This window comes from Salvelinus alpinus, chromosome 37 (assembly GCF_045679555.1).
Source record: "Salvelinus alpinus chromosome 37, SLU_Salpinus.1, whole genome shotgun sequence".
In the NCBI taxonomy this organism is placed as follows: domain Eukaryota; kingdom Metazoa; phylum Chordata; class Actinopteri; order Salmoniformes; family Salmonidae; genus Salvelinus; species Salvelinus alpinus.
The window spans coordinates 3,363,716-3,377,050 of NC_092122.1; the positions used below are offsets into that span (position 1 = coordinate 3,363,716).

The window sequence follows — 13,335 nt, forward strand, 5'->3', positions numbered from 1 at the left end:
CTGTAAGTTCATTTGTTCAGGTCTGTTGACTTCGTTTATTATTTTGTATTTATCTAGTGTGCTTCGTGTTCGTCTTGTTTCAATAAATCAACATGTATTCATCACCCGCTGCATTTTGGTCCGATCCTTGCTCCTCCTCGTTAGAGGAGGAGAACGACTTAGACGAACGTTACAATTGTGGAGAGATGTACTGCTTGGATTCTTTACATCCGATAAAAATAAGCTGAAACATTTTTATGTAATTAATTTCATTATTCTTTTGGCCAAATTTCATATACACAAATGTAAATTTACTAACAAAAAAACACATGTTCTTACCCTACAAAAATAAATGTAACTGTATTTGAAGACTATTAAATACTCTAACATAAAAGCTGTTAGAATTGTAAGTGTATGTATGTCCCTTAAGGTCCTTGTGTAATTGTAATGTGATATTGTACCCCCTAGCTCGATTGTCCATTATATATAATCTATATATACTTGTGTTCCCTTATGTACTTTCTGTATTGATTTGTTGATAATAAAAAAAAGAGAGAAAAAAAGAAAGAGGCTCGAGTTCCCGAACTGGAATGCCGAGTTGGATGACCGTTCAAAATGTATTTTCCTAGTCAGAGCGTTTTTTCCCTGAGTTCCCAGTTGTCTTGAACTCACTGAAGTATGAGATTTCACAGTTCCGAGTTTCCAGTTGTTTTGATCGCGACAGAAGTCATGCTGGATTGACAGCATGGCCAATTGTATTCAACCTTTTCTGGCCCATGGTGTTGCGTGTGTTTATCCTGTTTATCCTTTTAAGCTTGTAAAAGAGACCTTTAAACCCAGACGTGGACCACACACCCTCTCCACTGAATAGCAGGCTAGTGATTGCTTTGCAACCGTTGCAGTTAGCCACTGATTCCTTATAAACTACTCATTGTTGAATTTGCGATTTCCAATGTTGGATTGAAAATGATTTTCCACTAGATTGTTGACGTGATTCATGATGAGATTTTGAAAGTATGACGTTGGCATGATCAGTCCAATCAAAGCTACGGTAGATATAACGTGATTTGGCGTCATTTTATATGTGACCAATGACCTTGAGCCTTCTTGGATGGGAACTTCTAAAGTAAATATATGACAGCACCCAAGGGGGCTTGAACTTTCTAGCTCTCCCTGTAGATTATGCGGTGACAAAGTGTCCGCATGAGTGACAGAACACTGAGCCAATCACGGCTCAACTAGAGAAGATTACCTACTCCTACACATATTTTCTCTGGCTGCCCCTCTACCACAGAAAGCACTGAGCTAGGCTGAAACACCTGCATTTTGGAGCTGCCTTACACAAGAAAGCAAAAAAGAGACCATATTTGTATGCAGCTTTATTAACTCTTTTTTACATAGTTTGCAAACTGATATGTGACACGTATTAATGCCAAAATAACATGCAAAACAGGTAACTATATATATATATATATTGGCTAAACAGGTGGGGCACTGCTGTGCCTTCCCTGAATGACGGATCGCCACTGGGTACTCCAGCACTAGAGGTGGCGTAAAATCACCAATATTAGCTTTATGCTTTTTTCAAACACAAAATAAGAAGTAATGTTACTTTAAAATTGGGATAGCGCTCAATGGTGCTGCCCGTGCATTCACCGGAATCGTTATGGTACAGATACAAAGACGAACTCTCTTTCTATTATGGGTGGCGAATAGTGTAATGCCAGCAGCACAAAGTGCGGCCAAAGACTACCGGGTCATGGCCAAAAAAATACAAAAATGTCCTCAAATTAAACGCAATGTTCGCACGTAAACCAAACTAGATAACAATTCTTGCATTTTAATTAGGTTGTTGTTATGATGATAACAGTTCTTTGGAATTCCAATAATTATGTCATTCACTAGGCTGGAAAAAAAGAAGCACTATGATTCATGAAAATATCAGACATGCCTGCCTATGAATGAAATGTTAATAACAATGCCAGGGTATGGCGTGAATTGGGTGCCAACCTCATTTGTACCAAAGTAGAAACTGTAATGAAACTCTAGTCCAGAGAGTCGGGTTTGTTAAGTTTTGGTCCCAACCAGGGCAGGGCAAAAGCTGCTACACGAGATTTGTAGGCTAAACCGGATTATTAATTACATCTCGTGCATGATATTAGCTCATAATTATTAAGGCCATAGGGTCTGAAGCAAAAGGATTGCAGAACATTCCAGATGTGACACGTTAGTGCGTGCGTTAAGTTCAAGGGATGGCCATGCTGTCATTAGCCAAGATTGCTTAATTGTTTAAGTGAAAAAGCCTATAATAGCCTACATATTTAACTGGGACTCATTTCTAGTAGTCAGTGGGCGGTCTCCAGCACTTGAATGAAAGCTCCAGTTCACTGCTCAGCTGCGGTATTGGGTGGAGTCTTGTGCGCTTGACGCTTCACTGGAACAGGAGACCTGCTACATTACGCACGGGGAGGTCTCCAAGTACGCCAGTACCGCGAGGAGACTGGAGGGCAGAGAACTCTGAGAACAAAGCTAACGATTTTATGTTTTTGTTCTACGAAAAGGAAGAGTTTGTTACTCCATCCCTGTATACAGAGTGACGTTTTGGGACATTTGGATATATTTTTCTCAGAAGCCTATGGTTATTTTAAGGTAAGTGTATATCTAAATGTTTAAGAAAGTTAAGTACAGTACATTCAATGTAAATGTGTCTACCATACCTTGTGTCTATGGAAGCCTATTTTGGACTAATTTGGTATAATATTTCAAATCTGCAATGAAAATACTGGGAATGGGAATATGAAGTCCCAGTGTCCCACAGCAAAATATCTTAATTTTAGGCTTTATTTGATCATGACATAAACTCATAGGCTACATCGAAACCAATGGCGAGAATGGAATGTGTCAAAGCAGTCACCTTGACAAATCACCCATCAACAGCTTTGAGCATCCAATGTAAGTTTATTTGAAGGTCATAAACAAGGAGGGCTTATCCGGTGGAGCCTGTTTGCTCGTCGCTAACATACCTGATCCAGAATAACTCGTCTATCAGTTTATGAGTTTTGTACTAGTGATGCTGTGCCAAAAAAAACTCCAATGTATGTACTAGGTATATTGTAATAACTACCTGCTATAGAGGGTGTAATAACTGTATTATGAGAACGACGCACTAGTCGAGGGACCTACTGAACAAGGTGAACCGTGTTTATGGCGGTGACTTGGATGTGTTGCCCCGCTGAGGCAACCAGCATTGGCAAACATGACAACCTGTTGCAAAATGACTGATACTTCAGCTGAAATGGTTGAGTCAGTGTCAGTTTGGAGTTCAAACTTTGGGTTGAGAGTTTGGTATTTACATTAAATAGATTTACCCTGAATAAGTGTTTGGGGGTGGAAGGAATGAGGAAGACATTTTCCCAGGGGAGAGTGTTCTGTTCTCACCAGCTGTCTCCCCTGAGAGTATTGAGACAGTCAACATGATATTGATGTTATAGTAAACCAAAACACCACTGTATTATTACATTCATTCTATTACTGTACACCCTTTGTTCAGGCTATCAGGGAAGTAGTCTTATACTGTACACCTACTACTATGTTATTGTTTGACCTAGCCTCCGTTCCTTAAAGCCGTCCCTCTTCTCTCTGTTTCCAGACTGTTTGAGGAGATTAAAAGGTTATTCAGAGTGAGAGCAGACACGTTCCCTCGACTTTCTCTCCAAGGACTGCTCGGAAACCCCTGACCCTTCATGAGATGCCCAGGAGTCGCCTGGCATTTGACCCTATAACCATGGACGTCCGAGTGCAAGCCAATCCGAACCTCTACTTCGGGGTCAACGGGGGTCATGATGGCGCTGATAGAAACTCCCACAGTAAACCATTTGTGAGTATAACTTATATGAATCCCTTTCCATTATTCTTTTGGTATCTTAGGTCAAAATGTAAATATTTCTCCCTTTGTTCACAATTTACGCACCCATATTAAGGGGGCATGGCGTTGAAGTATTCACCCACTTGTTCCTGGTTTAGAGCAGGTGTTTTTCATCGTGTGACTTAAGAAAAACCTGACTTATCTGTTTATACACCAAAGTCTGTCTCCATGCCCCCCTCTGTCATGCTGTCACTGAGAATTTACACAGGATTAATGACTACATCCTGTTGCATGCCTCAGGGATAACACACACACACACACCACAGAGACTGAGGGAAACCGGTTAAGGTGCAGTTCTGTTGGTCCTGCTTCACACAACAGAAGTCAGTGGTCTTTGTGTTTGGTTTCGAAATTAATTTGCCTACAGATGTGCGCGCGTGTGTGTTGGTGCGTGTGTGAGTGTGCACATGGGTGCGTGCATACATGTGTGTGTATGGCTGGTGTGTGTGGCTGAGTGGAACAGGTCTGTGTTGTGGTACAGATTTACCTCTGGTAAAGGTTGATCTCTCCATCCCTACAGTGATGCCTAGCAACGAGATGGCATCCTGCTGCGGTAACCTGTTCACCCTCGTAATCACAGGCACAGGGTCGTAACTTGAAACAGCAAACAAAAAATATTTGGTTTGTCGCTGATTGACAGTGGTGGTAATGGTTGATGAAAAGTGGTATGGGTGCATCCGTTGTTTATTTTCTTGTTGCAATAAAAAATGGGCCATTGTCAGCCAGGTATTTGTGTCTGTGTGCGCTTTCCTGGGTTTGTGTGTCTACTGCCTACATGTGTGTATTTAGATGACACATTGTTTGATGGGGGATCTTCAGTATATATAGCTAGTCTCTAGCTCATTTGTGCATTCTGTTGACCTCGTACCTTTTTCCTAAACCCATTAAGGTTCATTTGAAACAATCTAACCAGGTTGCCCTTTGATTCAGTGTATTATCTTGAGTGAAACAGACCCCAGGGAACAGTGGAAAAATCTATAGTCAGGGTCATCCAGCAGCTGTCAAAGCAGCCCTATCATTGTATACCCTATGCCTATTGTGTTGTGTTCTGTGGCTGTATGTGCTCTGTACAGAGCGACAGGTAGTGATGTAACATGTAGGCAGTGAGGCCTCCCTGTTGGAGGGTGTAGGCTCCTTCCTCCAGGTCTCTGTGCTAGGTTGGGGGGGATTAGAAGGTTGAGAGGTGGGAGAGCACGAACAAGCAGCACTGTGTTCTCACCGTGGCTCATACGCACACACAAACATACGAGAGATGGCAAGCAGCTAGATGGATTGGGATACAGGGTCTCTTAAGTTAAGAATCATGCAAAAATGTTGGCAGGCAGATGTCCACGAGCGGATGGTCCCTAAAACACAGCACACCGAGCGAACGGCAGATCAACATTCAGTGTAGTGTGTGTGGTCCTTTCGAGTATGAGGGGAAAGGCTAAACCAACAGGATCTGTGTTTGTTTACATCCTTTACATAACTTTTTTGGGCAACCGGAAGTATATTCCATACACTAGACCTGATTATGGTATAGGAGATACTGTATGTCACATTAATGTAACTCGTGTTACAATTACCCCTTAACCAAAGAGCACCTTTAACCTACGTTTCTGATGATCTACCCGTGTGTCCCTGTAGTCGGCGCTTCCCATCCAAGTAACTCGTGTGTTGTTGCCCTGTGCCCTGTGTCGCCCCCTACAGGAGGATAAGGCGCTGCATTTCTTAAGCCAGGAGGAGCAGGATTGTATCCTCTTCTTTGAGAAGACCATCGACTCCCTGCTGACTCCCCCAGCAGTAGATGAGCTTGATGGACCAGGACCCCCCATACGGGCATCCGCCCCCAGCCTCAGCCCCGTACCACCCCTCTCAGCCTCAGACAGACGCACCAGCCCCAAGGACATCATAGACCTGGTTCGCCCAGCACAGCCTGATCTGGTCCACCCCACACATGCACCATTCAACCCCCCCATGCCAGGTACAGCACAGTTCGCTCCTTGCTCCACCCTAAACAGTACTGTTTACATTTGATTATCAGTCCCTTGGATCATTAGAATTACCACAGTCAAATGAGATCAGACTTCATCACAATCATCAGCATGACAGATTACTCAACATTGACATTTGTACTGTATAGTGAATATACAAGTGTCACGTGGGCTCCCTCTCCGGCCTCTAGGTCACAAGGCTGCTCGTTAGGGCGCACACCTGTCACCAGCGTTACTGCGCATAATGACACTCACCTGGACTCCATATATCTCCTTGATTACCTGCCCTTTATATGTCACTCCTTTTGGGTTCTTCCCCAGTCGTCATCGTTGCTGTTTCATGTCGGTGCTCTGTTTGTGTTTCTTGTTTTGTTCATTTATTAAAATGTATTCACTTCCCGAACTTGCTAACCCGACTCTCAGCGTACATCGTTACAACAAGAAATATGATTGACTTTCCATTGACCCAATGGTTTTTTGAAGATATAGATTTGCCATTGACCTTGTCTTTTGAAGATACAGAACGTACAGCGAACTGATGAGTTTACCTCTCAAACTCTTTCTCTTTGCAGATTTCACCCAGAACATGGTAATGAACAACCCTGAGAGGCATTTTGAGAACAAGCCGAGGCGTGAGGGGATGGAAAACTTCCCTACAGAGTACAACCTGCCGCCCCCTGGCAAGGACAGTGCCCCCTATGGCCACGCCCTGTACCAGCCTGTAGGCTCCGTCCCCACCCCCGTCCGCATCGCCCAGAAGATTGCAGAGCACCAGGGGAGTGTGGGGAACACCAACATCCTCTCTTCCTCCCTCCTGTCCAACTGCCGTAGGAACCTTGATTTAGAGAACGTAGAGAGACCACCCACCTCCCCGGATTATCCAATCAAACAGGACCCGACCACCTCAGCCAAGCCCACCCATTACCCCAACAACATCAGCATGATAATGGGCAGCAACCAGCACCACAGCCATTCGCTGGCCAATGTGAACCTCCAGGATAGGAAGTCTCAGATGCTGGCTAACCTATCAGGGACGTCCCACCCTGTGGAGGCGGAGGAGCTCCATGGGCTTCCAACCCGCAGTGTGTCTTTCAGGGATCCCACTCCAAATAAGTCCCGGATGGAGGCACTGTCCAAACTGGGCTTGACCCGAAACCACACCCACAACAGCAGCACAAACACCAAACCCGCTGCTGCCCCGATTCCGGTTGCCACCCCTACACCCGTTCCCATGCCTACCCCTACACTGACACCCGTGAGTAAACCAGATGTGGCCAGACAGGCAAAGACCTTGCCACCAGCAACAGTCAACACCAACACCTCTCATGCAAGTATCCATGACAACAAGCCTGCTTCTCCGTCGCCCGAAGTCTCGTCCAAGGACTTTAACAGCTATGGCGGGAAGTCCATCGTGGTGAACCCCTCTAAGGCTGCTGCTGCTGCTGTAGCTCCCTCCACCAGTGGCCATGGCAGTAAGGCCCACCCAGTGACCTCTCACAGTGACTTCAACCCTTACGGGGGTAAGACTAAGGTAATGAAACCTGCTCCTGTTACCACAACCAGGGCTGACCTAACCCAGCCAGACATCGAGAGGAGGGCCGTGCCTCCCCCAGCCTCCACCTCAGCCAGAGTGATGCCTTCACCAGCCTCCACCCCAGCCAGAGTGATGCCTCCCCCAGTCTCCACCTCCACCCCAGCCAGAGTGATGCCTTCCCCAGTCTCCACCGCCACCCCAGCCAGAGTGATGTCTCCCCCAGTCTCCACCTCCACCCCAGCCAGAGTGATGCCTTCCCCAGCCTCAACCTCCACCCCAGCCAGAGTGATGCCTTCCCCAGCCTCAACCCCAGCCAGAGTGATGCCTTCCCCAGCCTCAACCTCTACCCCAGCCAGAGGGATGCCTTCCCCAGCCTCAACCCCAGCCAGAGTGATGCCTCCCCCAGTCTCCACCTCCACGCCAGCCAAAAGGATGCCTCCACCAAACTCCACCTCCATCCCAACCAAAGGAGAAACCATGTCCTACGAGGTCAAGAGCTACGGGGGGAAGACCAGAATGGTCACCCCATCCGACACCACCCCCTCTCCCATTACCACCCCTGACATCCTCACACACACCCTAGTGAGGTCCCCCAGCAAAGCTTCAGCCCCAGTGCCTTCTCCAGCCTCCAGACCTTTCCGCTATAGCACTCCCCCTAGCGCCAACAGGGTGGGGGCGTCTCCCTCTTCTCCGGAGTCCCGGCCGAAGTCCGCCGTCTCCAAGCCATCGTTCCGCTCCCAGGGGATCACTGTGCAGTTCTCCGGACGGGGAGTGACAGATGAGTCACGCAGAGAAGCTCTTCGGAAACTGGGACTGCTGAAAGACACTTTCTAACTCTCTGCATAACCTCTATTCAGCTCCCAGGTGGACAGACGTAACGAAGGCCTCTGGAGTTTTTCTGAAAGGGTGTGAGGCGTGGCAGGAGAGGATACCTACATTACTGTGGAATGATCCGGGCTGAAACCGGCACACCCGGTTCTGAGCGCTGAATGCTGACAAACGAGTCCGACACGTCACATGGCCTAGTTGACAAATACACACACGCAGACATGTACACACACATTCGTCAAACAGACATACACGCACTCAAACACACACGTGCACTCATACCCACAAATACATTCACCCAACAATCCCACACTTATATGCATCAAAGCACTATCCCTTAATTGTCCTCTATTTAACTGTAGTCCGACTAAGTGTTTTACATTGCCTCTGAATCAAGACATATTGTACTTTACAGTATACATGTACCTCTAATATTCTCTGGGCCAAAACAGACAAAAAAAACAGACCTGTTCAAAGGGTAATGCAGACAGCTGAATGTCTTTGGCATTGGCACATTTGGCAGAGACAGACTTTTTACTACCTTTGCCACCTTCTGATGTCACATCCTCAGCTACCAGTGAGAATCCTTACATGCTCTCACTCTCCAAAGATGGATTTATATACCCAATGTAATTACATTGACTTTGTATGACACTATAATGATTACTGATCAGTTTGAGCCTGGTACTGATAAAGTGAACTTGAATCATTATAAACTGGCTGTGCAGTCACCTGAGAACTGAAGAGCCTCACAACATGTTATTTTGTTTACCGATTTCAGCGTCGTTGTTATCCAGGGGGTTATTAAGAGTGTGATGTATCTCACCGTTCAGCTCTTAACAAGGACATAGTTTGAGGGACTTTCCTGGCAGAATAAGGTTGAATTAACTTCACTCACTAATTGTCACGTACCCCCCTCTCCGGCGCTCAACGTCACCAGTTTACTCATTATTACGCACACCTGCCACCATCGTTACGCGCACCTGCGCCTCATGACACTCACCTGGACTCTATCACCTTCCTGATTACCTCCCCTATATCTGTCACTCCCCTTGGCTCTTTCCTCAGGTGTTATTGACTCTGTTTCTGACTAGCTGGTTCATGTATATATGCTACTCGTGTTACTTGCATTGTTCCATGTTCATTTATTTATTAAATTCACTCCCTGTACGTGCTTCCCTACTCCCAGCGTACACGTTACACTAATCTATTAGAATGTATCTATATTCCCTGTGAGGACGGTAACCATCCTACTCATAAATATTGATGATATCCTACTTAATAGGTATTTATGCACCCATTGATTTCCACTGCTGCCTTATGGTATGTTAAAGACAGGTCACTCGGAAGGGGGTACATTCCCTCATGCAAGAGCAAAGCTTAGAAACGTAACAATTGATTGGCATACCAAGCAAACTAAGCAGCAATTAAAATAGTTTGCATTCATGTACCTCATATACTCAGCTCGAAGGATATCAAATTATTGGAAGTTCTGAAGTGACCCCATGTGTTTATCTCCTCATATGACATTTTTGTGAATGTAAGTTACAGAAAAGAGGGAGTGCAAGACAGGCTTGAGTTTCTAGGAAAGGAGTGATATGTAACTACAGCGCTGGCTAAAGTTTATTTTTACTCCATGGACATTCCTCCCACACAAAACCACTGAATGTGGTTTGAAATGTAGACTTTTACTACTTTGAGGGGGGAAAAACGTAACTTGGTGAGGACGGGCAAGGGCTTGCAATGTCCAAAACACAAACACTGAAGCCACAGAATCCAGAAATACTCACAAGGACAATTTTTTCTTGTTTTGCCCTTCTTTTGTTCATGTACTGTATGCTGAACTTGCATTTGCAATATGTCATTTAACTGTCATCATAACTCTTGCCTCTTGTTTCTCGCTGGACTGCAGATATATTGGTACATAACCCTCTGTGTGTGTGTGTGTGTGTGTGTGTGTGTGTGTGTGTGTGTGTGTGTGTGTGTGTGTGTGTGTGTGTGTGTGTGTGTGTGTGTGTGTGTGTGTGTGTGTGTGTGTGTGTGTGAGTACGTGAGTGAGTACATGAGTGAGTGAGTACGTGCGTGCGTGAAACATGTTTGTGTGTGTGTGAGTGAGTACGTGAGTGAGTGAGTACGTGCATGCGTGAAACATGTTTGTGTGTGTGTGAGTGAGTGAGTGAGTGAGTACGTGAGTACGTGAGTACGTGCATGCATGAAACATGTTTGTCCATTTTAAAGTTTTTTTTTAATGAAAAAAGTCAGACTCCGGTTTTGTAGTTCATCTACAGTAACTCATGAAGTATCTAATACACACAAACACATACTCGGAAAATATACCTGTAGTTTGCAGACCCAGAGAGGAAAAGACTCACGTACAAAATCTTTATTTGACATTCAATTAACATTTACAAATTGTCAACAAAAGTTGCTGCTGTGGTACAACAGCGGCTTTATATATTTTGCTCATTGTCATATTGTACACAACGTTTAATGTACATCTGTGTCACCTAATAAAGAGACTAATATACATGACTTATCCTATCCAGAGTTTGTTATTCTTCGCAGGGCATTTACCATGTTATGAATGAGTAGAATCTCAGTGTATGGTTTATAATGATTTCTCTTCCCTGGGAAATACTTCACCATGGTTTTAATGGAACAGTAAACAGACAAGCTTTCCAGGGCATCAACTCACCTCAGCCTACACTCAAACCCCTCATTCTATTACTTAATTGACTGTCCATCCATGAAGATCATGATTCCAAAGTTCCCTGTCTCCTTTCTGCCACTAAGATGAAATAATTGGACAGTCAAACTCCCATAAGTCTTCCTCAATATTGTTTTTGTCTTTCCCTTTTTCAGATCGGATGACAGAGGATGACGTAAGACTATTGAGATACTTTCTCTTTCGTACAGAATATTTCCCTGGAGAGCTGTAGCCCACTGTGTACTCTCTCTGCTAGGTGGACGGCCGCTCCCAGTTTCACATGGGTATGCTGTCTACACTGCAGAGTCAGACCACTTTACCCAGCCCCAACAGAGAGCCTCTCTTTCCCTCTGTGGGGCATGGGTCTGAGTGTGTGTGACCAAGAACATCTGGGGCATTGGCTATTTCGGGAGTGTGAGCGAGGGCAACTAAAGCTGTGGTTGGGTAAGGAGTGTGTGTGTTTGTGTGTTGAGGGAAGGTACGAAGGCAGGAAGTGAGGAAATAAGCATGTTTAGGGTCTGTAATTAGAGGCAGCATAAAAAACCTTTAAGAGTGCCCTCTAACAAACACACACACACTCCCTCTGCCATACTACCTCTTTCTCTTACACACAGATGCACTAATACAGTCTTGCACTCCCTCTCATACACACATAGGTACATCAATGGAGGAGCTAAGGCGCCCAGCCATATTGGTGGGACCAGGGTTGGGGAGTAACGGATTACAAAACGGTAACTGTAATCCGTTACATTACCAGTAAAAAATATTGTAATCAGATTACAGATACTTTTGACAAACTAGATGCTTACTTCAAGGATTACTTTTAAATTCAGAAAGGAGGTTTGCTAAAAGAAATCTTTGACATTTCTGTTTTCTCAATGACATTCAAATCCGCATTGAAAAATGGCGCAAATGTAAGTTTGTTCCACCTGAGCGAGTCTGACCAGAAGTCAGAGACCACTATGATGACACAGCACATGGGTTTGATGGATCGCGGGGAAAAAAACAGGAATAGGCTTTTGTAGGCTACAATCCAAGCAATGTCTTCCAATGGTGAGACTGCTGTCGGCATTCCAAAGATTATCCAACTTGAATAAACGCTTGGAAGTAAGGATGACAGCAGTGGTGTAGTCTACGGCGATACGGATATCACCTCTTATTGATATCTACATAGCGCATTGATGTGAATCACACTGCTGCTCTCTCCTTTAGCTAATTGCGCCTTACGGATTGTGGTTGTTGTGGATGGCTGTTCACAAATCTAAATTTGTATTTGAACCCAATAATGGTTGAATTCAAGAAGTTTAAGATGCCTATCAATCATTGTTTTTGAAACCAGTGGTCAGCCAGTGAAAAATGTGCTCTTGCAACAGCTACACAGTGCGGATCTCAGCCTATGGAATAAAAGTGGGGCTTTTATTGCTCAATCTAATTCATGCTGGTACATTTTTTTAATCCATAGCCCTAATGGACACATGTTCAAACTCGCACACTTTTCATATACTTAAAGGGGAAATTTGTAGTTGCTACATCCATATTTGGACTTATAAATTATATATATCCATTGATTCTTGAAGAATATAATTTATAAATGCCTCATGAGTTAAGTTCAACTGTCACACTCCATGAGAACCCAAAATATAAGCTTGTTTTTCTCCAATGTTTGTAAACATTGTGAATGTAAACAAACACTGTATAGCCTCTTAACATGGTTAAAACGATACTTTTGATATCATGGATGGTCAGTCCTTGCATCCATAGGTCTGTCTATTAATCTGAGAGTGATTACATTTCTCCAGGCCCATCCCTCAGCTTTTTAACAAAACAGAGGTGGTTATTTTGTTCTTGTTTCATCTGTGGATTTGCCCTTTAAACAGCTGCATATTATCAAGACATCAAAGTGTCACCAACAAAAAGGTAAACAATAGGCCTATAGCAAATGCAACACATGGCATTCATTTTTTCACATGTAAATAGCACTTTTCAGTAGTGCTCAAATCTGCCATTCCAAGAGCGCAGCATTTATTTTTCAACTTGAATCAATGAGCCCAATCAGTCCTCCATGACAACAAAAATCATAAACAGAGTAGGGCTGGCTAATAAATCCTTAGTTTTGGGGTTATGCTCAGGTAAAACAATTTGGCTAATCTATACTTCCATATTTCCAAGTCCTATTCTTGAAGATCAAGGGGTATAACATTTACTGGAGTGACTATAATGATGATATTCATTTAATCATATGTAGTAGAAAGCGATGGGTTAGAAGAAGCCTACATAACCAACCCATAAAGTAAAATGCAACATCCATATATGGCCAGCTATGTCAATTTTAACATTATTTATCCTGCAATAGATGTGGTTATGTTGGTAACATACATTTATGTCTTCT

At 44.2% G+C, this 13,335-nt stretch overlaps 1 protein-coding gene across 1 annotated transcript; it reads left to right on the forward strand.

Moving 5' to 3' along the window:
• The first annotated feature begins 2,338 nt into the window (after positions 1–2,338).
• On the forward strand, positions 2,339–10,771 carry LOC139565797 (uncharacterized). The gene is made up of 4 exons (XM_071386371.1): positions 2,339–2,628; positions 3,629–3,856; positions 5,594–5,867; positions 6,450–10,771. Exons 2-4 carry the CDS (start codon positions 3,728–3,730, stop codon positions 8,243–8,245), a joined length of 2,199 nt encoding a protein of 732 aa, XP_071242472.1. The 5' UTR covers positions 2,339–2,628; positions 3,629–3,727; the 3' UTR covers positions 8,246–10,771.
• Positions 10,772–13,335: the final 2,564 nt, after the last annotated feature.